A 26,158-nucleotide genomic window follows, 5' to 3' on the forward strand; every position below is an offset into this window, starting at 1 on the left:
GAAGGACTGCCGTTTGGCAAAAAAGCTGTGAATGCATGCCACAGAAAAGTGGGAGCAACGCCGAATGGAACATTTAAAGGGGGTAAAACAATCCATTTGGGTGTTCCTCGGGTGGGGGGGAGGGGGGATGGGGAGGGTTGGTGGGGGGTTCGGGGAGTAGGGGGGCGAGGTTAGCGCCCCACGCTGATGTTGCAGGTCTTGCAGCTGGGGTCCTTCTTGGCGTTGACAGTGGACAGGCTCATCAGCTGGTGGCCGCTGATCTCGGCCACCGTCCCCAGGGCCAGGTCCACAGGGTCGGTATAGATGACCTCCAGAATGACGTCCTGGGCGTGGTGGAAGGCCAGCCGGCCGTCCTCCCCCTGGGTGCAGGTCAGGAACCTGTTGTCGGTGATGTCCAGCGCCGGCAGCCTCTGCTTGCAGAACTCGTCCCCTGGCGAGCCCTCGGGGGCCAGCACCAGGATGACGTAGTGGTAGGCCGTGTACATGCAGTAGAAGTCCCCGAAGTAGAGGTTGGTCTTTGGGTTGAAGAGCGCCTCGGCGCAGATCTCGAAGCGGTACCGGCCGTAGGGGGAGTCCTGGGGGGGCTTGCCCGTGTTGAACTCCGTGTTGCAGCTGAAGAAGATGCCCTCCAGCTTGCCGCTGATGGGGGAGCCGTGGCTGCCGCTGTTGTCCTTCACCGAGGGCAGCATTTTGTTGTTCTGGGCCTCCCTAGAATGAACAGTCCAGATGTATGTTATGGCACTGAATGACAATGAATGATTCTTTTTGTCTGTGCTGCACAATAAGGATCAATCAGAACACCAGTAATCTGAAATGCAGATGTCTGCTTAAAAGCCTGGCATTGGACTTGAAGGACCTAGAATGGTTTTACAGGGAAAGTGTTTGGTTAAACACCAAGGCTTCACAAATCTGTTTTGTTTGGCGCAATGATTTGGCGTGGTACACTAAGTCCAGATAAATACTTTCCCTGTTGTTTTAAGGCATTTTGAGTTTTTTTTTTCAACAAAAACACAAATTACTTTTAAGCTCCACTTCCATTTGTATATTAAATTATAATTACAAGGTACACTACAAATCCATCTTAACATCTGAACATCCCTAAAATGCACTTCTTATCCATGTGATGGCACTAATGGTGCATTTTCTAAACCTGGCACACACAGAACATCACCAAAGCACAGTGCTATTTCCATCACTGCCAATAGAAATAATGTCAGACGTCTGAATAAATGCGATTGCGTTCATAGTGATCGTTTATTTAGAAGTACACTCAGCGCTGTGAGGATCAGGTGGGAGAAGAGCAGCGATGTGGAAGAGGATGAACTAGCATGAATAACACTGACAATCCCGGGGATAATGCCACACAGAACTGCCATCTGCTTTAGTCTCTGCTGTGCTTCCAGCACAACCATCCTTCTGTGTGCACGTTTTAGCATGAAAAAAAAGAAATCTAGTGGCAACTAGCAGAGTTAATTGGCATTCTGTGGTGTTTGGAACACCTCATTTCATAGCCATTGCTTTCCTGAGACGTTCGATGCACGCTCGGTGAAATCGTTTTGAGAAGGGTATTGAGCACCATCGCTGAATGCTTTACGTCTCCAGGGGAGGTCATTTTCCTCGCAGCTGTGTGTGTGAGTGGGTAAAACGCATCTTGAACATCAGCACAGACATCGCCCTGCTGCTCTTCTTCAGAAAATGCTTCATTACTAAAATTTTTACGTGCACCAAGCACTCAGAGTGCGTTCACAAGGCAAATATTTTTTAGTGAAAATTTGTGAAAAATGGAACCATAACTCCACAGGATTTGTCACGGCACTGATGGGAAATGCAGACAAAGGAGACTTACACAGACGCTCTGCTGTAAGCTGCCACCTTTAATATCGTAGAGAAGCAGGTGAATTTCATCATTAAAACTTGTATCATGGATGTTTTACAAATCCAAACTCAAAGCAGACTGTAATCAAGCCTTTGACTGCAGAGTACATCTGAGTTCTGATGACATACAGAAACAAATCTCAAACAGGGTGTGGCTAGTAGATGACACAAAAATGCCTGCCAAATCAGTGCGAAAGCGCTTGTCATTTTTTGACATCTACTGAAACCCCTATGGATGTAGACAAGCTTACTCTGAACTGTAAATGAGGAGCCTGTTGGATAGAGGAATGTTGTAATGTCACCCAGCCTACTGAATACACTGCAGAATTTGCTGTTAGAAAGCAGATGTCTGCGCTGACCACAGGGTGAGCCTTGTTGATTTCAATCAAAAGAATAACATCCCATGCCTTTTTTGGCCTAGGCAGCCGATTTCTGCTGGCCTTAGTCATAAAAACAGCTTAGCAAACTTCTGTTGAGATTTATTACAATATTCTTTCAGCCTGAACAGCTTGTTCTTTCGCTTTCTCCTCCATTCTCTCCACGGACCATTACAACCCAAAAAGTGAGCGTCAAATCTTGAGCAAGATGTGTTTCAATCTGATAAGGAAAAGCAGAGCCCCTTATTTCATTTATCATTAAAAATTCTGCTGTGTGACTGAAATGATCATGCAGTCAGAATCGGCTGGTCTTCAGGATATGATTCATGAATAACACACGGGATGAGATTTGCAGAGCATGTAACTTTCAGCTCTCTAGAATGACGTCATAAATGAATTTTGTCATATTAGACTTATTTTTAGCATTGGATGACCTGATTAATACAACCATAGCTTTATAAAGAGAGAAATGCCATAAATTTAATAGTGGTAACAACCTCTTTTTATTAACACAAATGATAAAAACAGTGGAACAGGTAAACTCACAGAAATACATACCTGGCATGATCAAAGTATTCTTTGTGCTGATTGCGATAGAAGACTGAAAATTTCAGCATTCTGCCTGCGATCACCTCGGCTTTCTCTAGCAGCTGTGTTAGATGCACGGCGGAGTAGTCTGAAAGGAAGCACATGGAGTGCATTTATATTCCAGAAATAGCTTGAAATATGAGTGACACAAAAGACACTGCCATGTATGCAGCCATTTTTCACTGCCACCGCAAGGTATGAAACGATTATTCAACATCACATGTTATGGCCCGCCCTACTGAACAGCCAAGCACTGCAATCAACTATGCCTGCACACCAATGCCAGAACTCCTGGCTTGCGTGTCCTCATGGACTGTGTGTGTGTGTGCACGTGCATGCGTGTGTGTGCATGCATTTGCTCATGTGTGTGCATGTGTGAAGATTTGTGTGTCTTTGCATGTGTTTGCATGTCTGCGTATGCATATGTTTTCATGTGTTTATGTGTGCTTGAGTTAGCACGTGCATTTCTGTGTGTGTGTATGTGTGTCTTAGTGTGCTTTAGTGAGTGTGTGTGTGTGTTTCCGTGTGTGTGTGTGTGTGTGTGTGTGTGTGTGTGTCTGTGTGTGTGTGTGTGTATGTGTCTGTGTGTGTGTGTATGTGTGTGTGTGTGTGTGTGTGTGTGTGTGAGTGTATGTGTGTGTGTGTGTGTGTGTGTGTGTGTGTGTGTGTGTGTGTGTGTGTGTGTGTGTGTGTGCTTCAGCGAGGGCATGCGTGTTTCCGTGTGTGTGTGTGTGTGTGCTTCAGCGAGTGCTTGCGTGTTTCCGTGTGTGTGTGTGTGTGTGTGTGTGTGTGTGTGTATGTGTGCGCTGCACCTCTGCACTGAGCTCAGCGTGTGCGTGGCTGCACCGCGCCGCCTCCCTCTCACCCGCAGTGCAGAACTCGATGATCTCGCTCCACTCCGACACGGCGTAGTCGCCGTCACTCTGCTTGGAGGCCGTCTGCACGGCCACGGTGTACTCCGTGCGCGGGCTCAGGAACCAGTGACCCCGCACCGTCATGGGGAGGGGCACCGCCTTGGCAACCAGCTTCGTCGGAACATCCTGGAGGGAGGGGGACAGGAACAAACGAACCAACGATGAAAAGGCGCGTATCACCCCCTGTGGCTGGGAAACGTTCCTCCGTGAGTGTCGCTGTTAAACAGCCACCTCAGAACAGTCATCAGTATTCAGCTCCTTCCTCCCTCCCCTCTCTGCAAGCCTTAAGCAGGGCCGGCAGGGTTCCTACTTTAGGGGGCTACTGATCTGAACATACAGTATTTTAGAAACTGCTACCTGCCCTACAGAGAAACATGTTACCATGCAACCTCTGCCATCATCTCTGTGAGGTGTAATGAAAAAAAAAATCTGTGCATAACAAATGACTTGGACATGTATTTTAACAGCACAGGAAGCCATGGTAAATGCTAGCTGGCAGACTGATGGAATATTGTTGTGAGCAGGGGGGATTAGACAGCCGATTTAGTCCATTTCATTATGGGGTGGATGAACTGCAAGGTTAAAGGACTTATACAGGCTTGTTTGAAATAAATGAGACATATTGAAGCAAGGACATGAAAATGAAATGAAAGAAAAAAACAGGAAACATGTAAGACAAATAACACATGCAGACAATTTCTTTCAACATATTTGTTCAATGTCTCTCTCCTGCCTCCTCCTCTTAAAAGTAATATCTGTATGCAGCTACAAGGTTGTGGTGTGGCTATTTTTAACCTTGATAACATGAAAATTATTTCATGATATAATCATTTGCTTAGTGGATGTGATCATTTGCTTTCTAATTTGTCCTATCAAGACAGTGTTGACAGAACACAGAAGCCAGCCACACAACAACCACAACAACAACATTAGCAATATTTACAATGGTAAATGTATTCAGAGGAGCAATTCAGTTTGTTTGAATACCTTATGTTTAAACTTGTTTGAGTTCTTGTTCTCTTTCTTGTTGAGATCGATGAAATAGTGCGTGATGCGCTCCTTAGCTTTAGAGTCCATGTCCCAGGATATCTTGAAGGAGTCGCATGTGATGTTGTTTATTTTGATGTTCTGTGGAACAGGAAGTTCCTCCATCTCGGCAATCCCACTGTCCTGGGACTTGTTTCCTGGAGAAGGAGAAGGAGACAGAGACCTCTGTGTTGGCGAAGGAAAGACAAGAAAAGGCGATCTGAAACCTTTCTTCATAGAGGGAAATCAACAACCGCAGACTGAAACATCAAAGCATCAGAATATCAAAGTGTCACAAACTCTCAAACTTTCCGAGGTACCTGTAAGAAAACAGGATCTGTGGATTGGGTAAATTCAGTAGGACTCTTAAAGCAAACAGCTATCGTCAGGATTTCAAAAGATTACCATGTGAATGCACATCTGGTACCATAGCAACACTCCAGTCTCCGCCAGTAGCATTGTCGATTTCAAAAACATTCTGTTACTACATTTCAAAGACCTGTAATGATTTGTTAATAATTGAACAAGCCACGGATGTCGGTGTCAATGAAAGACTCCCACAAAAATGGACCACAATTTCAAGGATTGTACAAGCCATTGCATTGCTCTGAAGTAACGATCAATATCCTAGAACCGGATCTGAAAGGATGGAAGTCCTGTGAAGAATTTCACAAATCCAGGTCATTGTGGTGAGCTCACATCAGTAATTCTTCACACCTTTTTTTAAACCTGAGACCTTATTTGATTATAACAGGTGCCTTATGTGAAAACGACAAAGCTGCCCGAGCACTCCCCTGGCACGTAAACGATGAATAACAGCTGTCTGTGCATGCTGAAATCAGAGGGAAAATATAGCATGAAACTGCCTCAAGGTAGATCTGTGCTCAGAACACAGCACTGGTGCAAGGCCGTGTGTGATGCCCAGTTCAAGCTGTGTGCACCTTGGGATACCACTCATTGAATCATTCAGAAAATTAGGCCATGTGCATAGTCAAACACATCTCCACCGCCAACACATAACAAACCATGCAAGTTTTTATAAAACATCACATTTATTTAAATTGATTTATTGGAATATTATCAACTGTCCACAGTTATGATTCCCTAGCCCAACTGCTCTCTACTTGTAAGATGTACATAATGCTGACACAAACAGATTTTGGTCAGACATGAAAGTACAGGAGGGATCCAGTGCTCTGAAAAAGACCAAAGACTAATAGTAAAGAGTTTCACACCTGTAACCACAGGTGCTCCGAGCTCTATGATTGAATAGAAGAAAACTAGAGTTTTCATCTTCAAGACCACCTAGGCAAAAAATAAAAATTGGTAGAGACAAGATGCAGAGAATGCAAGTACCACCTGACCTGGGGAAAGACTGGAGACGTGACGTTTCTCCTCAAATGAAAAGTTAAAAACAGAAAACAACTACATCTCCACCACAAGTGAGGAATCAAACAAGTGTTTCATGTCTCTGCTGCTGCTGTGTAGCTGTGCTGTTACTGTACACTAGACGTTTTTGAGAGGTGGAACTGTGCTGTATACTCCTGAAACAGAGAAACAGGATAACAAGGCTGTGCCCACGCCTGAGGCAGATCAGGACTTGACTTTCTTACAGCTCTTACACAGCTTGAGTCTGTTCAGAAATATTGTGATATACCTGATTATTATATAACTTTACTTGTTATAACTAAAAAAATTGTGCATCTATTAGACTATTACTAACTGATGCATAGGTAATGTGCATATTTAAAGGGAAGATATCAAATGTGATTGATAAGATGCCAGTGTAAGTGAAAAGTGAAATGCATGGGGAAATGGAAAATGAATGTATTAAAATGCACTAAACCATTTATAACAAAATGGCTGAGGGAAACTTTAAACTCATAAACTTTAAACTCTTTCTCCATTTTGACTGATCACAGCAACAGTAGGTTGCAACCTCAGAGAATTACATGTATGTCCAGGAAATGGAGAAAGTGCTTCCCACCAGCAAACAGCTCATGACATTTACCTTTTAGTGGAAATGTCTAAGATGTTTGAGATGGTCATTTAGGTCACTGTGGACTTCACAGGCTATAATCAAAAAGATCACAGCTGCCCTCGTCAGACATCTTTTGGTTAGCGCAGAAACTGTGTGTTTGGGAGTTATTGTCTTAAAGGCCACTGCTTAAGTCTGATAAGGAATGTCCACCTCTTGATTTGCAATGGAAACAAACATTTAAATTGGTCACAGGACTTGCTTTTCTTGCTTGGCCACTGCTTGACCGTTTTTGGTTTTCAAGCATGTTTCTATAAGCAACAGTACATGCCAGAGCTGGTTCACAAGCAGTATTGTCATAAATCACAGATATAGAGGCTGAAGATGGTTAATCACACAATACTCACGGACTAACATGCACTACTAATGCATATAGGGCAGAGGTATGGCGTAGTGGTAGGGAACAGGTTTGATTCCCAGATGGACCACTGCTGTTGTACCCTTGGGGTTGGTACCCAATAGGGCTCAGTAAATATCTACTGTAGCTGTTCAAAAGGATAACATGTAAAAATAAGCTCTGTGAGTCACTCTGGATAATAGCATCTGTAATGCAAATGTAATGCTCCTCAGATGATGTGATAAGTAATCTCTCTGTAATAGTATCCCACAATGATTTTGCCTTCAACTGGCAAAGCAGAGTCATGGAAGCAACAAAAAACAATTGCGTTATGTAAACCTTGTGTTGTGCTATGTGCCTGTTACACCTTGTTCCTGGAGCTGAACTTTTATGTCATTGGCTTATGAGTTTTTACCATTAATACAAAATTTGAGGCTAGAAGCACCATAGTATGCTATTATCATTTGCTACAGTAGGACCGACAACTGAGATGTATGCATTCACTTCATATGTACATAACAATGTTAACTGAAGTCTTAACATTTAACACTTAACACAACAAGAAAATATGCTCAAAAGAATTGCTGTAGGCCTTCATTTTGTTTAGAGGCAGCAATGAAGTACAGGCAGCTGTTCTCTTAGGCACAAATTAACTATTTTTTCAAACTCCTGACGGTCTGAAGTGAATTTCATTTTGTCACATCCAGTGGTCTCAGTGGAGACTTCAAACACTTCAAAAGCGGCAGTACCTCTTCATTCAATGAGCTCTACATAGAGACTTGAGAGAGGTCTCACTGCAGCATTTGTGGTTGCATGTAGGGAAACCTCAGTTCCTCAGCTTCATTGCATAATGTTATGTCCTGTTACAGTGCTACATGTTACATGAAACATACTGTCAGGAGAATGAATTTGGCTTAATTCTTCATCTCGTACAGCTGGGCTTCATCACGGAACTGTTCGTGCATAATGACTTCTTTTGCATGAAATGCCAGGCAATGATCTCAGGACTCGAGCTGAAAATGCATTCAGAGCTTTTGAAAAGAACAGATAATGCCATGGGGAAACAAAGGCTGTTTCTCTCTTCTGCAACAATACTGTTTCATCCACCCTGCCTCTATAGCTGAGACATGTGAAGATGAGCTGGCCAGACTAACCACTACCCCATACTGTAGCCCTGACTTTGTAAGGTCATTCTCTGCATTTCAGGTGTAGTTTGAGTAGAAATCTCAAAGCAACATTTCTACAGATAAGATACACCCATAAAGCCCTGTCTTCAGTAATTATGCAACACAAGCCTCTTTACAGGCTCCTAATTCCATGATGTCACTGCACTTCAAATGCAGTGATTCTTCAAACCCCGTGGAGGAGAAATGTCTTCCACCCCCGTTTTGTCTTTTCTCTGAGTTCTCCCTGCCTTCACCACTGAGTGGGCACGAGCCGCTCTCTCAAGGCCATGTTGTACCAGTGCAAAGACAAAACCATGGTAGAACCAGAACAAACTGTTTCCATAGTAATGCAATGCAAAGCCAGCAACAATGTCTTGAAAAAGTCATCATCTTTGAAGTGGAGACTTTTTTTTTTTTAGCGTTCATATTTTTGCATACTGGCAACGAGGACAATTCAGTCAGCCCCATTTACTTAACAAATGGGAACCAAATTTGGTCTGCTGCTTTACCTGCTAATGGTGCGTACTACAGGGACCCTTCTGTGGCAAATGAATATGCATTCTAAATCCAAGCCTTTAATTACCTCCCACAATCACATTTCCATTTTCCAGAAATGTGCCTCATGATGTCACTTACTTATGCTAAGAACATACAAATGAATGGCTGATCAAATTATTGAAGTTCAAAATGGAAATTCAAGAGGAGGGTTTGCCCCTAGATAGTCTGATTATGTCTACTAGCATATAAATCAGACATGCCGCTGTTCATGGAATCCCTCCTCCTCCCCATCTCTACCTTTTCCCTCTCCCTGTTCATGGTGTCCAAGTGGTGGTTTGGGTCAACAACCTTGCCACAATAACCAAGTGCAATGCCTTCATCAGACTCCATGACAAATATTAATATCCCTACAGCTACGTTAAACAGCCAGCACCTACGCTCTCTGAAAGATGCAATAACAAGAATGAGCAACATTAAATGTTAACTATTGGCACTTTTAGCATTGAATCACCTTGGCAGGCTGCTGATATCATCCTGCTCAATTTAAATAGCCTCAGAGAGCAAGAAAGGGAAGATGGAACTGTCCAGAAGCAAAAATCCACGCATTATGTAAAAGAGGCACGCGGCTAAGAGACTGTAAATGCCAAACAGAAAGTAAAAGACACCAGTGGGATTTTTCACTATTTCTGGGGATAGCGGATCTGCAAGAACACAGTTATTTACCATTCGCCCAAGTCTCGTTTATTTAAGCTTCACTTTCCCCCTATTAATTGTCACTGAAACCCATATCTTCACGTTTTATTTTTCTGCTCAAGGGGTCATTGAGACACTTCCTTGGTGCTTATAGTGTCTTCAGAAAAGCATGCCACTTCTGCATGCTGTGAGCCACGTCATGCTCAACTAATGTTCTCGTTCGCTTAAATTGTTGGCCTGTATATTAATTTGCCTGTTTTATTCAAAGCCATGAGATTGTGCTGAGTGTAATGGAGTCTGAATATGAATGCTGGGAAGCTTCCTGTTGTGAGGGTTATTGGTTTGCATGAGTGTAGTTGCGTGACTGTATCTGGTTAAGAGCATTTGCTAAATGACAATAAAGTAATGTAACATTATGCACATCAAAATTGTGTATGTGAAAGAAATAAAATGACACCAATATGGTTCAAAAATACTTAAAATGTGATATAAAATTTACGACTGAAGCCAATGTGGATATATGATTGCCAAAATAAATGCTTGTAAAAAGATATTAAATACATCAACAAAGATGGGATTACATCATATTTTGCCTAGGTTATATTTCATCGATAACTTTGTTAAAATATAATTCAGGTAAATTCATGCTTGGAGTAAAAACATTTCTCTCTTTATGACAATTCAATTTATTTATGTAATCCTTAATCCCTGGTGCACTCAAACGCACCCTCGCAATCAAGTAGCAAAAGGCTTAAAGCTGTGAGGAATGACTATGCTTCAAACACCCACACACACAACAAACAAGAGCACACACACCCACGCATACAGACACACAAATGTACACACACTCACACACACACACACACACACACACACACACACACACACACACACGCACACACACACACACACACACACACACACACACACACACACACATACATACACTCACCACCATGTAAAGTGTTGTTGGCTCTAGTTTCTGTAAAAACTCTTTGCCAGTACTGGCTGAAACTGCAGTTCACTCAGAAATGACCCTATGGGAAAGGGAGCTTGACTGTGATATTACACTCATCTAGAGAAGAGAGATATTTAGATATGTGAACTGTTCATAACTCACTGCCAACAGACTTGCTAGATGTTTGATATGACTAGCTGCATGCTGTTTCCAAACACTGTAATATCTTCATGTGCAATCATTTAAATATATATGGTTAAAAATCAATCTAGCTAAGTAAGTATAAACCAGCTACCCATCCATCACTTGCAAGGTACAGTTAGTAAGTGGTAAGAGAACTTTGAGACCTTGTACACACATTGTAGCACTTTCACAGCCAGCTATAGAGGTCTAACCTGACTTGTTGATGTAAAGATTATAGACAATTAGGCAACAGTCAACATGTGGGAATAAGATGGCCATTCTAGCCTTACTAGTGTGAATAGGATATTTCAATACATGTGAGTCACAAAAGGCTTTGTCCCCGAGTGATGTCAAAAGAACAAGGGATTCTGGGATAACTCCAGAAATTCCAGAATTCCAGAAACTAATCTAATTATGTCATTACAATACTACTGTTCAAAATGGAATTTTTTTCTCAAAGTAAAAGTTTGACAATCACTTGAAAGTTTCTGTAATATATGACATGCAACCACAAAACTGTAGCATGCAATTTTGTGTTTTTACAGAATTAATCTGTTTTGCAGATTACGAAACTGTCCATCTGTGAGGGATTATTGCTCCATGGATGCTGGCTGTCTTGTTGCTTGATTTCAGAAAAAAAAAAAACCTAAATTTTTCTGCCACATTTCATATATTTCATCACCTATGCCCCTGCAAAAACAACATATACCAAAGAAATAAAACTTTATGTTTTTATATATTGTCAATTGTCTAGTTCTCTCCTTTTTGCTTTTCAGTCAAGGTATCTACAAGTCAACAATTTGAGAAATTGTTGTATTGTTGTATCATATTTATTAGGAGTCCTGGGTTGCTTGGATAGTTTTCTCGTATTTCCAAAGCACAGATGTGATGTCGAGTAATTCCACTACTCACCTCATTTAAACAGAGAAGTAAAAACATGCTGCCAAAAACACTCATGAATATTCATTTCTGAAAGTTTTACATTTCAAAGGAACAATGAAAATTAGGAAAAAGAGGGATTCTAGAATAGAACAAAGACCATAGTCATTGCATAGTTGTTTTTTTTTTTTTGCTTGTTTTCATGAAGTGGCAACTCCACAGATTAAGTCTTCCGGTATCAAGGGTATCATCTTCATCAAAGCAACAGAACTGTCTTGCCTCTTGAACTTGCATCACTCCCACTTCAAAAGCATCCCATCCAACACTTTAGCAGTGGTGGATTACGGGGAAACACAGAAAACATACGCAGTCACTGCTGTTCAGATATGGCTCCCTGAATAGAAATACCCCCCTCTAAGCTGTCAAGAACTGGCTAATGCTTCAGCGTACAGCTTACTCCCCTGAGCTGGAGAGAAACGGGACGGCCGCTGCTCGGGAGGCCGATGAAACGGCTTCCCATTACTCATGCCGTGCGGGCGCTCCGCGCGTTTGACTCAGCACTCCGCGGGGCTGCCCTCCTGCGGGTCTGCTGTCTCTGTCTCTGCCCCCCCCCCCCACCAGAAACCCCATCACTGTCTGCTTTCCATGAGGGTGTGAGGATGGGCAGTTTCTGTTTCTGTTTCTGTTCACGTCCGGAGAGTGTGAAGGCGTGAGGCAGGCATGTTCTTTCAGCCTCCTATGCTGGTGACCCCACACATTTGGAAATGCTGGAGGAGGACAGTGGAACTGGGCTGTAGCTTTGAGCCGCGCCCGTAGGCTATTGGCTTACTGGGGTTTAGCGTTTGTTGAACAAGCCCAGCGCACGCTCGCGGGGAGGGCTAAGATTATGTCATCAGCCAACGCTGGCTTCGGTTTCACTGGCCCGGGCGCAGTCACAATTTACAAAGAGGAGGGGGAAAAAACATGCTTATTGGAGATTATCTGGTTGGTAACAAAATTCCAAATCAACTCCCCTTAGCAAGCAAGGAAATCCTTTTCACAGTAAATCCCCTCCCTAGAGAACATCAGACAAAATATTTGTCACGTATCCAAAACAAAATGACATCATGCGCTTTATTTAATCTCAGCCCTCTAAAGCAGGCCAAGGTGTTCAGAGAAATATGAACAAAGGAGCAGTTCCTTGACTAATTTGGATCCATAATTACAATCTGAATCATAATTTTGAATATTCCTCCCACCTGAAGCTAAGGGTCACACACAGGGTACAGTTTATTTTAAAATAAACAATGAAGACAGAGTGTCTATTTCATGTTATAAACTGGAAAGGCACAAAAAAGCAAAACTGTACATATGTATTGAATATATACATATATATATCTGTAATATATCTGGAATAATATCTGGAACTTTGGAACTTTTCCACTGCATGCAATATCAATCGCTTCCTGCGGGTGCAAATAGTCTGCCCATGGTCCCATCCACAGTCTATTCATAGTATATCAGATTGCCATTAATATCACATTTCATCCAATAACCTACAGGTTAGGAGTCCATAAAAATGAAACCATCAAACTACTAACACTTAAAACTGCCCTTTGAGCAGATCCCGAGCAGGACAATAATCTGTAACGCTCACAGACATTGCCATAAAAACGGCATAAACCAACAGGCTCTATCAGGGGGAACTGACAAAGCCTATCCTTATCCCACACTCTGAAAAAGCATGACAAGGAATCCATTTAAAAAAATCCCACCAGGGAGCTGAATGCCCCCTAATGAAATATCCATCACCCGGTGACGAGCAGTGAAGGACGGGACTTGTTCTGTTCATTTGTGAGTAAAATTAGCGGCAAATGTAATGCGAAAGGAATGTGGCACAATGCTGGTCCTGGGCACAGAAACCAGCACTGAGAGGCCCTCATGATGGCCGCCCACGTGTACATCAGCAGCATGTCCTCCACATCACCTGAATTATCTCGGACTTCTGTAATGGCCATATGTCACTTTTTCAGATGATGTATGAATATCACAGAATACAGGTGCGCTTATAGTTGTTGAATTATGCTTATATTTTATTGATAAATATATGCAAAGTGTGTTCTTATACATTGTGCATATGTGTCTAATTTTACGTAATAATTGTAAACATTTCCAACATGAAAATGGAATACGTGGAATCAAAACCACAATAAAAATACTTTCTTTTACAAATAACCTGAAAGATTCTAACAGCAGAATCACAACGAATGTAGGAAGAGACATAAACAACCAAAATGTGCAACACTCTAGATCTTTTAATAGAAAATCAAATGCTGATTATCGCTGACCTAGAGGTAAGAGAATCATGGAAATGATACAGTATTAAAATGAGGCTTTCAAGTACAATAAAAGCTATAGACTAATGCCAAACACTTCAAGCAACATCTGGCAACATGGCAGCATGCTTTTAAATAATTGTTTCTTGTCTTTCCTTGTGCATTGTGCATGCATTGCGCATCCCCCTTTCGCCCATGGGATTGTGTCAATTAATTCTGACTCAATCAATTGCAATCAAAGGTAAATTGCTTTGAGGTGAGCAGTATGATGATTAAAATCAAAACGATTAAAAGATAAATTGGTAATTAATGAGGGACCGCCAAACAAAAGTGGTATTATCCAGTGATCTACCGCACTGCTTTCATGCTGTCAGTCTGCGTGTGGTGAAGTGACTGCTGAGAGGGGTCAAGGTAGGTCACGAGATGCATGTTAAAAAACAAACAGGATGTGCATTGAACATACCCACATAGTAAGAACAAAGCAAACTACATATTTTATTATTTCCATCCATGCTGGTGCCATGCATATCACTGTCCATGATTATATACTGTGTATATACATATAAATGCATATTTTCCTGACTATTCCCTGCAGTGTTGGAATGAACGACCAAACTGTCAAAACTGTCAAAACTGCAGTACTACACAGTATGTTCCAATGCAGTCTAAAATGCTCCTCTTCAAATGCCACATCGATTCTGATAATTCTGACCTATTGGCAACACTTCAAATCTGGCCCAATCCATACAAAAATAATTGAGATAATGGTGACACATCATGTCCAAAAATGCTGACTAATATTAAGAGGTTTTTTAAAAAATCTAAATTAATTATGCACCAATGTGACTGAGATATAGGCCTATGAATGTTTTCTTGCTACAGCATATTTTCACTATGGTATCATCAATTGGGAGTGTAATTACCTCTGGTTCATGAATCATGGATTCTGTTTTTTTTTTTTATTCTACACCACAACACCACGTGCATTTGTTCTTCATTTCTGCATCAGAGGCAACTGCAGCTCTGCACACAAATCTGAACACGGACCTACCACTTTACTGCCTCGGGGAGGGCATTAAAATTTCATGACTTTTGAGTCACATATCCAAAAATAGACACGGACATTTCGTATTTTAATGTGATGAATCAATAGGAAAGAGATGTCACAGCAAACATAACCCTTGTATCTTTGGTAATGGCCGATTCCTGTTTTTGACAGCTGAAAAAAAAAAAATATCGAAGGCTATGGACCATAGCTGCAAGATAGATGAATCCATTATATAAGGCCACTTTGCTGGCCACTTATATCATGTCCAGTAGCTGGGTTCTCTACTCTTTTCAGAACCGAACTCCACTGGCCAGGTAAAGCACCACTCAAATATAAATCTAGTAACAGATATAAATCCTCGAACAAAAGAAAGCTCAATGCTTTAATTAACTTGGATTGCACTGGCTAATATGAATGGATTAGATGTAAAGTACCTATTATTCTCTATACTTGGAACATATTCCAACAGAATATTCCAGTGATGACGGCTGGCAACAACACAGACTGCCCTTAGAATGATGATGGTGACGATGATGACAATGACAAAGAATACTACTGTTGTTGTTTTAGTTTTTCAGAGGACCTTGATCAGGGAAACAAAGATGGCATTAAATGAAATAATTACCATAGGTACAAATTACACATAAAGCTGGGACCAACTTCTTATGATGCACAAGAATGGGTGGGGAAAAAAATGATCAATTCAGTCCATGCAATGAGCATTGTCTCCAGAACATTCTGGAATCCAGCCATCTGAAAGAGTGATTCAAGGACCTGACTGAGATAAATGATAGCACCCAAAAATGCACCAAACTTAGAGGGCTGTCCGCTTAATAACGTGGCGTGAGTGAAAGCTTAATTTCATACTAGATATTGGACTGAGGTGCAGCATCAGCTAGGAGATATAACTAAGCCATGATGTGAGAGCCTGAAAGAGCCCCATGCTCTCATCCTTGTTATTTTTTGTAATTAAATAAGGCTGAAGCTACATCTTCTTGTCTCATAGGCTATATGAAATTATGCCGGATGAAATGTGTTTATTTATTCATCGGTAAGACACATTTTCCTGCCATGCAAAATTCCTCGCTGTTGAAAAAGCAATGAAGTGCCACTGACTACTCATCACCTCTTATAATACAATGAGATGAAAGTAGATTAAATTTGTACCTGGTGATGATGACATAAGACGGCAGAAGTGAACAATAACATGAAGCAGTAAATGTCACGATAAAATTTCTTTGTGAAGCAATACACTGTAAGTAGCCCCTGATCAGCAGTGGCAAAGGCAATGCTTAAAAGAAGACTGCTGTGTGACTCAACTCAGCCCCTTAAGTGCTTCCAAATATTCTTCCTGAAATGACAGACCAAAGATGGATTTTGTGTGACTACAAATATTTTGGTTTGACTGCCTCATCAATTCATTAAACTGCGTTATCAGTGTTTAGTAATGGGCTGTAAATACAAATAGATATACAAAATATTCACAACTTCAATGAAGATGTTTTGTTGCCCCAAGCAAATTTTATGTCTAAAGTTATCTATGTAATCAACTGTTGTTTGTGGCCATAATTGTGGCCATAATTCTGTTGGCTGGGAAAATGCTACTGGCACCACCTGTAAGCCAGTGTCCAGTGTAACAATACCTAGTTGAGGAAACAGTACTAATTAAAATCAGCCCCACAGAGGAGACATGTAAATGTATGTCACAGAAATACCCCAAAGGGAGAACAGAAAAAAAAGTGCAGAGATGTTTTGGCTGTCCTTGAAATCCACTGTGCCATGAAAGCTGTGTGTCCCAGCACTGTCTGATCATGAACAGCTGTAATTACTTGAAACTCTTTTAATGAATCCTTGTAATGACTGAGAATATGATTCCAATTTTGATTACTCCTCCACCAATCCCATGTGGGAGAACCCTGTCACAAAAATAAAAAGCTGACACACCGATTTAGTTCAAAGCAGCTTCACATATAATCCCAGTTGGCAAAGAGACAAAAAAAACCTCTTTTTGCCGACACGCATTTATGGAAAGATTTTTTTAATGTTTTTTTTAAGTTTTAATGTTCAGATTTAATGTGTTTAAGGCACCATCTCTCCTGAGGAAGTACTGAATGATACAGTAAATGGCCTTGGGCAGTTTCCTCAGTGTGCTCATTTTCAAACTCTTCATGTAAAACAAGCCAACAGTAAACCTGTTCAAAAAATGTATTTTTTTCTCAAAAATATTCTGTTGGATTCATTTATGGAGTAATGGCCCCTGTGTTTGGGTGCTCACCAAATTCCAGCTCATTAATCTGCTGAGAGAATCCGGGGATGACCAAACGTCTGCCCTGCCTGGGTCATTCTCAGGTCAGCACAGAGGACCGTGGGCCGAAAAAAGTCCCCCTTTGTCAAAGTCCTGTAACAAGCACTGCTTTGTCTTTCACATCTGCAGAACAAAGTGAAGTCTATTTAATTTTTTTTTTTTAATATTTATAACAGGAAATCATACGGTTCCACATAGCACGATCATATGCCAGAGGTGGATAAAACAAACTCTATTGCCTATTTGGGGACATTCGTTCCTATTGATAAGGCAGTTTCCTTTCAAAGCGCAAGGCTAGGAGGGGGCATGGGCCACATTTTACCCCTGAGTCACAGCTGGAATAATTCATCATGCCTTTTTAAACCTACTTCATCTCATACCAAAACCGTGTTTTTAAGATAATTGACAGGGAATTCTTTACCAACCAGACATCTTTGTTCGCTTTTAGTAATGAAATTATAGTCCCCATTGTGTGTCAGCTCCAACAGAAATCACATTTACCTAGCCATTATCTTTTGCACAGTTCTCTCACAATATGTCAAGCTGTTGGCAGAATTACAGTTCAACCACAGTAAAAAGAGAAGAAATTAACTTGAGCATTCAGAGCGTAATATCCAAAACACAAACCATTCCTTCATATTATTCAGCTTGCCTCATAAGTGGCCTCCTCTTTTTCTCCTGTCGTGGGCTTCAACAACTCAACATATTGAGCCACAGCTATTCACTCGTGTTGTTAAAACGTAAACATGGCATTAAATACAACTTTTTAATGTAGGCCAGTTTTAGTATGTCAAAGAATGAGCAATAAATGCCGTGAATGTTATTCCTCCCTGTTTAATATTCTGTTTAGGGCCAAAAACCTTAATGTCTCAGTCCCAGTGCTGGGGTCAAAGGAGAAGCACACTACCATGCTGTCTCATTGGTTGTGGGATGAACGAGAGGCAGACAGCTGGAAGAGACAGCCAGGCAGAGCAGCGTCCTGCTGAAACTCACTGTGTGGGGCGGATAGCACGGTTTGTGGCCTCCGAGTGCTGACACAGCCTCCACGGCTCAGGAGGGGGGCCTCCCGCAGCTAATTTGTCAGGGGGGGTGACATTCCAGGTTCCATGAAGCGCGCGGATATCTCTTTTAATCGAAAAACATACTGGGAGTCATATAATGCGCGTCCGTAATGAAGAGACTTCCCACTGTTTATCCCGCGTCGTTGTTTGCTTTTCGCGCGTTAAGAAAGCAGCTGTTTGAATTGATTTGGGTGGCTGTCAGCCAGGCTCTTGTGATGGATGCCTCACTGGTGGGCACTTGGAGTCCATTCAAGCTACATGGCATGTATTGCAGTTCAGGGGACATTGTCCACCAACGGAACAGGTGAAGCAGAAGCACATCACAGGCCAGCAATAATTAATACCTTAAGATTGTGCTATCTGCATGAGAGTGAATTTGTTTAACAGTTGCTGCACTCCCAGAGAGATGATGAGGTGATAAGGTTGCTAAGTTTGAAGATTCACAGAAAATAAGACTCACTAAAGGTGAAAAATTCTGAAGTTTTCTCCATATGGAGGAGCAGGACAGATTACGTGAGAGGCAGATTGCAAATCTACTCACAGGCGCAGGGTGTTAATTACAAATTGGCATTTTGAAAAAGCCATGTCATATCGCCATCCGCAAGCACTGAGTAAGGCAACATGTTGTCACATCTTTCCCTTTGCCAGGAAAATCATGCTTCTTCAGAGCATCAAAGGCATCTGCAAGGCAAAGGCAAATGCAAATGATCTGTAGTGGTCCTTTTCTCAGGCAAAATCCGAGCAGACACCATACTACACAATGATACAGTGCCATGTTATTTCCTTCATCCCAGGACACTACTTGTTTTGCTTGAACAAAGAGGGAATTCCGCACAGTCACTTCAACTCCATAATTTTAGCAGCATTTAAATTTAGCGTAAATTTACCCTTTCACGTGCGCCGAAGTTTAACGCCTTGCGAGGCTGCAGGAAGTAAGTGACAGACTCTGGACAGCAGACAATGGGGAGGGCACACGTTTTTGGCGTTAGCACCAAGGGGCAGGGCTGAGTCACACACAATGAGAAAAACAGTGGGGTCCAGACATTTTGAAACACTGCTTTGTTTGATTAGGCGGGTGTGACAAACACACGCTGTGTGCGAAATGATGCTGCCAATGTAAACGTCTCACTAGAGATGCACTGCTCTCAGACAGGGACAATGCACTGTGCTGTCTATTAATCAGCTCTGGTCGTTATGGCAATATCTGTAGGAAAAAAAAATACAAGCAAACAGGCACAGACTAAGTGAGAGTATAAATCACAAACTCCAAAAAAACATAAAAACATATCTTTCCTGTATATGAAAGTTCTGTGAGATCTGGTGGGAACGATGACTAAGCCTTTGGAGAACAGGAATGATATGCCTGCTGAAGCAGTTCTTGTTTTTTGACAGTTAATTGGAAGCCCGACTCTAATTTAATTGATTGCAATGAGAGTGAAGCAGTACATAGCATCAATGAACAATGCTGGAGAACATGAAAAAACACACAAAAGCCTGAAGGAAATCAGGATAAAATGTTCAAATATGCCTCCTTTAGTCACCTGGGCAAGCTGTACAAAGAATGCAAACTATCAAACGGCATATCATACCCTGAGAACAACAACAAGGCAAGCAGATTTTTGGGACTACTTTTCTAAGTGCGTTTGCATGGATGGATACTTCTATTATTGTAGCGACTTAAAGCCATTACAGGCCGGCACACAAATGTGGCCGCTCTTTGTCCCAGTGTTCATGAATGAGAAAAGGCGAGTCAGCCCACAGGGGACTGTTTGTGTCCTAGGACAGTGCGAGGCGTCAGGCCTGGAAGAGCAGCAGTGTAATTAGCATGGGCGGTCCAGCTGGCTGAAGCCACTCACACGGAGCATGGACGTACACCAAATATGAGCGCCTCTGAATGAGATATACTATTGGGACAAATAATAATGAATCAAGCCCCTTATCATTTCAGTTGTTGTTGCTGCCTTTCTTTTTTTATGTGATCTCGCACTGCACGCTCAGTTTATACAATTTGTTAATTGACAGTGTGTGTTTAAATCGCTCCTTTCATTGCCCGGCGGAGCTGCTGTGGAGCCACCCAGGCAGATGGCCGGCCTGTCCCCTGACACAATCTCCGCACAGCTGGACCGAGGGCTCTATACAACGCATTCATCGCTGCAGCGGGCCCGTCTGACTGCCAGAGCCTGCACCCACAAAGACGAGAGAGAGAGAGAGAGAGAGAGAGAGAGAGAGAGAGAGAGAGAGAGAGAGAGAGAGAGAGAGAGAGAGAGGGAGAGAGAGAGAGGGAGAGAGAGAGAGAGAGAGAGAGAGAGGGAGAGAGAGAGAGGGAGAGAGAGTGTGTGAGAGAGAGAGAGAGAGAGAGAGAGGCAGGCTGGCTTCTGGCGCCGGTATCATCCAATCCCCCCACTTCTAGCCACTCGGTGAGTAGGGCTGAATAACGTATTACTATTTTTCTTTGCCTACAGTGGATACACTAAGCTTGTTCACATTTCAGTATTTAAATGTTAAGTGCAAAAAAAAGACATTATCAAGTGCATTTGGATGTGCCGCAAAGTAATAGCACAAAACAAAGCCATTGTCTTGTGGACTGTGTCAATCCCGCACATTTCCAGTGAATACTAAATCAAGTGGTATGACAGATTCTGGAACGGAAGGCCACTTTCTTTTTTGATCTGACAAGCTAGTGGGCGTTGAAAAAAAAGAACTTTTGACTGTTGAGATTCTAAAGCAAATTTTGTGTGACTCATGGTTGCTTTTCAAAATCAGCATGACTTCAAGTATACATCCAATGAAAACTGAATTGAATTGCTTGTGCTGTTCAATAGAACCGCCTACAACAATGAAAAAAGATTAGCTCTCTGACCATCGAATGGAGCACCGCCTATGTGTGAAAGTGATCATGGTGCTCACCTATTTCAGAGACTAATTGTTCTTTTATACTATTTCAGCTTGCCAGCAAGAGGGTATGTGGTCTCTGGTAGACCAATATCTACTTAGCCATATCACCAAGTCTGAAATGTACATTTAGGACTTGAATACAAACTTGTATTATGATATAACCTCCACACTTGAAGAAAATAATCAGTTACAGGGAGTGTCACAACAGATGGGCGTGAAAGGAGATGTGGGGTATGCAAAAAAGGAGAAAAGTCATGAGTAGGAAAGAGAAACATTGTGTCTCAAAAGAATAACACAGACCTGGTGACCAAGAGAGACTTCCTCAAGTCTCTATTATCTCACTGAGCTGGGGACTGGTTTCTCAAGTCCAGACTGCGAAATGAACACACTCTTGTTTAAAGCCCTTTCATTCCCATTGCTTCCTCCTGCGACAGCATAATTGAAGAAACTCCAGGTTCACTCTGAGGGTTGCAGGAGGGAATACAAAGCAGGGTACTTAAGTAGAAATTTGTACAGCTTCCAGACAAAACACCTGTCCTTTAGAACCCCGCAAACGCACTATGCACCAAAGCATGACACTGCATAGAGAGGGATACAAAACTGAATGTTCAGATCTGCTGATCCTTTTTAATCCACATATGTACAGATGAAAAACAACACATCTTCCCAGCAGTATTGACAGGAAATAATGCAATCGATGCACACAATTTTAACTATTTTAGAAAATTTTATGGTCAGTTACTTTCTGTATTCAATATACTGATTGGTGTATTCATGTAGATAGATAAGTCATCAGTAAAATAAGTAATAAATCAGCAGAAACAGATTGGAAATATGCACTACGCATTTGCTATGCCACTGAAAGTCAAAGGAATCCAAGGTTATCTTGATACTCTAGAACTGTTGTTCTATAAACAGTGCGGAACAGAAAGCTTGAAGGACATGCAGGCGTGCTCTGTGGAACGGGTTTCTCTGGTGAAGGTGTTGCTTTCTCCCTGTCCTTACAGGTACACTGCTAGGAGGTGGAAGACGATACCATTCATTGTAAAGCACTACTAGAGCCACAACGTCTCATGTTCAATATAATGCTATAACAGTGGGCAAACTGAGATGGCAAAAATGTAACCAAGGCAGTTATCACCATCAAATCATTAAAAATGATAGATAATACATAAGTGAAGTATACAGTTTTATGCTGCACATGCATCTGCCAGATACACCGGATGCACAGTATTATTTCGATTTTTCATGGCTGTATGATTTGTTGCCTGACTAGCATTATAGTTTGGGCCGTTGCCAAGGTCCACATGTATGTGCTAGCTCCAACGGACATTCAGACATGTTAGTAAAGCTGTTTGTAATCAGTAAGTGCTTTTGTAACCGTATCAATACATACCTCAAGCAAAATCGAAAAAAGTATGTTTATGAACATTTCATCCAGTGACATTCTGCTAATAGCTCGTAAATATTACAGAATTAAACGTGCGCTCTCACTGCCCGAGTGCCTTCCCGTCTCATATGCGTTTAATTTTGACAGTTTGTTAATGAAACGAAAGACTTTCGTGAGTTGAGGAGGAGAACTCTTTGTTCTTTTTGCTCATGTTCCGCCATAATACACGAGAAAAATCTCATTACTAACGGCGTGATAGGGTGTGGAGCCTATCTGCACATTTCCTGGCTATGGGTGCAGCCATCTTTAGAATAGGGCTTTATGTGGATACATGCTCATTGCCATATAACATTCACGGAATACAATTGAATTAAATGTCTGGCTTTTTCTTAGATCCAAGAGAAGTGTGCTTTGATACATAAGTAATGTCTCTCACTTCAAATAGTCTAGCTGTGTTCTTCTGCGCAATTATATCATTGTGCGCAAGATTATTAATTAAAATGGTCTTTCATAGTTAATTAATCTCTGAAATGCACAAATATGAGTTGAAGTCTCGCAAAATGACCAGACAGGCGAAAAGAAATGTTTTGCTTTAAAAACGAAACTTGAAAGACCGTCACAGCCCATAGCAGTTTATCTTTGATATACTCAGGTTTGTTGACCCACCCGAAAAAAAAAAACTTTTAAAAATAAACCTATCCCTGTAAAATAGCTGAAACAGCAAATATAGGATTTCGGCAAGAGATTTTACAGCAATGGTAAATCATTGACCGGTGCCTGATGTCATGTCATTCTCGCATTTTTTTTTTCCTGACAGAAAAAAACGCTAGCTGTCTCGTTCACCTGATTCGCTGGTGCTTTCCTCTATGGACAAAGACATAAGAAAATTCAGCACTCATGTACAAAAGTACTTAAATTGGTGCTGAATCAGTATACATTCATTCAAAAAACATTGAAAAGCTTCGCCAAGCTCGAGGCTTGGGTCTGTGTCCATGGTGCTGAAACCGAAACCTGCGCACACCCGCACATCTGGCAACATTGGAAACAATGCAGAATTACGGTTTCTGTGCTTTATTCTTAATTGGCATAGGGGCAAGGTCATTTCCAGAAAAAAAACGCAAACATGTATCGAATACAACAGATCCACCTGCAGCAAACCACGGAACCCGCATCACCGGTCCCCTGAACAAAACCCCAGCGTTCCCACATTATGACTATTGACACAAAATAAAAGACGAGGATATCTATAAATACTCATAAAATGCGTGAAACCATTTTCTGTTGCACTACTGTATGGTAGAAAAAAAAGAATCTCGTGCTATATTGTATTCCTTTTTACGCGTGTCGCTATCCAAAGCGGCTCTCACACGCTGAAACACCGATCAGCATTAGCCACAGAGAAAATATGGGCGAAAAAATACATCCAGGCAAACCTTCAATTACCGGAGTCTTGACTACGTGGTGGTCCGGATCTTACCTTCTCTGTCACATAGCTGAATCGCCTCCAAGCTCAAATTTTTGATCATGTCCTCGCACGGGCTTACGGGGCTACTAATGCTGTGTCCCACTCGAGGAACCTCCATTTTCTAGCCTCGCGTTGATGTCGCCCTATGTTTGTGGAATTTTCGATCGCCGCGCCGCAGGATTAGCCTTCACCTTGGATAGAGAGTCCGGTCTATACGTTTTTCATCCCTTTCACGGGGTTTCTCTTAGTGGTGTGGTCGAGGAAGCGTCAGCGAATCGTCACGAACGCGCGGCACAGTGCTGATTTGTCGCTGCGACGTGAGAGGCAGGGTGAAAATGCAGAGAAGCTGAATCATTTTTTTAAAAGTTGGAAAACCATGCAACATGCAGGGCTTTCTTCTCGTGGGGTGTTTATAAATTAATGAGCTCCCTCGTCTTTTCAGGCAAAGCCACAAGTGTTTATACTGCCGCGGGACAGAGGAACATGGATAACGGATTAGCGGTGAATGAACAGTGAATTAAACGACTCCTTATGTAACAAGATTACCCAGCCCCCTCTATAAATCCCACTCGAAACCACTGACATTTTTCATTAAATTCTTCCTCTGTCTTTTGATATCGCCAGACTTTCCGCCTTCCAAAATCTTCAATGCCTCTTGCCTGTGTGGATACAGATCGCCTTATGCCTTTCATGTCCACTTATGCTGGCTGAAATGCAGACTGTGCGCATGTACTTGCTCGTGCATTTGACGTGCATGCTCTCTCGAGCTCGTTAATTTCCAAAATCGCTAAGAAATTAAGACCTTATTCTGTCGCCACATTAGATTGTTTCTAAACCTAGTGTACAGCCAGACCCTCTTGCATGATGGACGAGCTCAAAACCAGAAGCCTCGTCCCACAAAGAGCACCAGGACAGATTATATGATAATGAAATAAGTAAGACTATTTAGTTTCACTTGTAATGGAGGTAGGTACTCATAACTGCATACTCGATTTGAGAAATTCTGTGTTGTAGTCTCGATCAATTTTGCATAAAAGAGGAACGTGTCAAGATGATTTCTGTCTTTAACCGCTAATTTAAATAGCTAACTTACTTTAATCACTAACTGACCACAATCTGGCAATAAAAAGAGGACCATACCCTCAGGTGTCTTGTAAAGCGTGGTTAAAGTTTACATGATGTGCTTACCTCATCACACACAAGAGCGCACGCGACCTATCGTATGAATATCGACATAATCCCCGTTATACATTATTGATTGTTGATCTAAAAACATAGGTCAACAAAAATCATACAACTATTAGTTTTCCTCTTGACAGGGAATTCTTTATGTTCACTAGATTTATATGCTCATATCATATATTTTATATTGTATCTTGCTGCAGCTGAAATCGTTCAATAACTCCAGCCATTGTAAATCCAAGATAACTAAATTCTAATTTTCTAGTCAAAGAGCAGGCTATTGAAAGTTCTCAGTGCTGCAAAGTAAGAGCTGTGCTTCGTATGGATGAATTGTGGTATTAAGAGTATGAAATACTTCCATTACAATCTGAGTGCTCCTTTGTTAATGTTTATACATCACTTATACATACTTGGTTAGTCTTTTTTATTTGACTGCAAAATAGAAGGAGAATAATATGCCTTAACCTGCAAACTGCAAGAACTGTCTGAGTTTTTTGATGTTTGATCTTTCTGGGGTAGGTAAGAGTTCAGCTTGTAGGATATAAAACCCTGAGCCCATTTATGACAGAGGGGGCATATTTGGGGAAAGTATCTGTCAAGAAATAACAATGTTGTCTCCAAGGAATATGAACGAAAGAGTTGATAGCAAGAGGAGGGGATTACAGTAGCAATTCAGAACATTTGTATTCGGTTTTTACACTTCCTCCTCTTATCCATGTATAATTCACTGATACGCCTAAAATAAATATTACTTTCATTCTCAGCCTGGTGTGCTGAGATAACAGTATGAACTGGCTAAAATATATCGCCCCAAAATCTCTTTTTAGTTCTATTCTGAAAGAGCAAATGCTTGGATGCAGAAAATAGACCTATTTGATTCAAAGAAGTTACAAGACCAAAACCAGCAGAAACATCCCTGTTAAACCAAACAATCTTTCACAACTCTTCTATCTAATGTTTGAAAG

The 26,158-nt window shown here is 41.6% G+C and overlaps 1 protein-coding gene across 1 annotated transcript; it reads right to left on the bottom strand.

Annotated features, from left to right (window-relative positions):
- Window positions 1–127: 127 nt before the first annotated feature.
- Window positions 128–24,649, bottom strand: phyhiplb (phytanoyl-CoA 2-hydroxylase interacting protein-like b). Its single transcript, XM_036541115.1, has 5 exons — window positions 24,024–24,649; window positions 4,742–4,938; window positions 3,706–3,880; window positions 2,811–2,928; window positions 128–708 (listed from the first exon to the last, which is right to left on the bottom strand). The coding sequence occupies exons 1-5, from the start codon at window positions 24,127–24,129 to the stop codon at window positions 171–173; spliced, it is 1,134 nt and encodes a 377-aa protein (XP_036397008.1). The 5' UTR covers window positions 24,130–24,649; the 3' UTR covers window positions 128–170.
- Between the last annotated feature and the right edge of the window lie 1,509 nt (window positions 24,650–26,158).

Source organism: Megalops cyprinoides, chromosome 1 (assembly GCF_013368585.1).
Source record: "Megalops cyprinoides isolate fMegCyp1 chromosome 1, fMegCyp1.pri, whole genome shotgun sequence".
In the NCBI taxonomy this organism is placed as follows: domain Eukaryota; kingdom Metazoa; phylum Chordata; class Actinopteri; order Elopiformes; family Megalopidae; genus Megalops; species Megalops cyprinoides.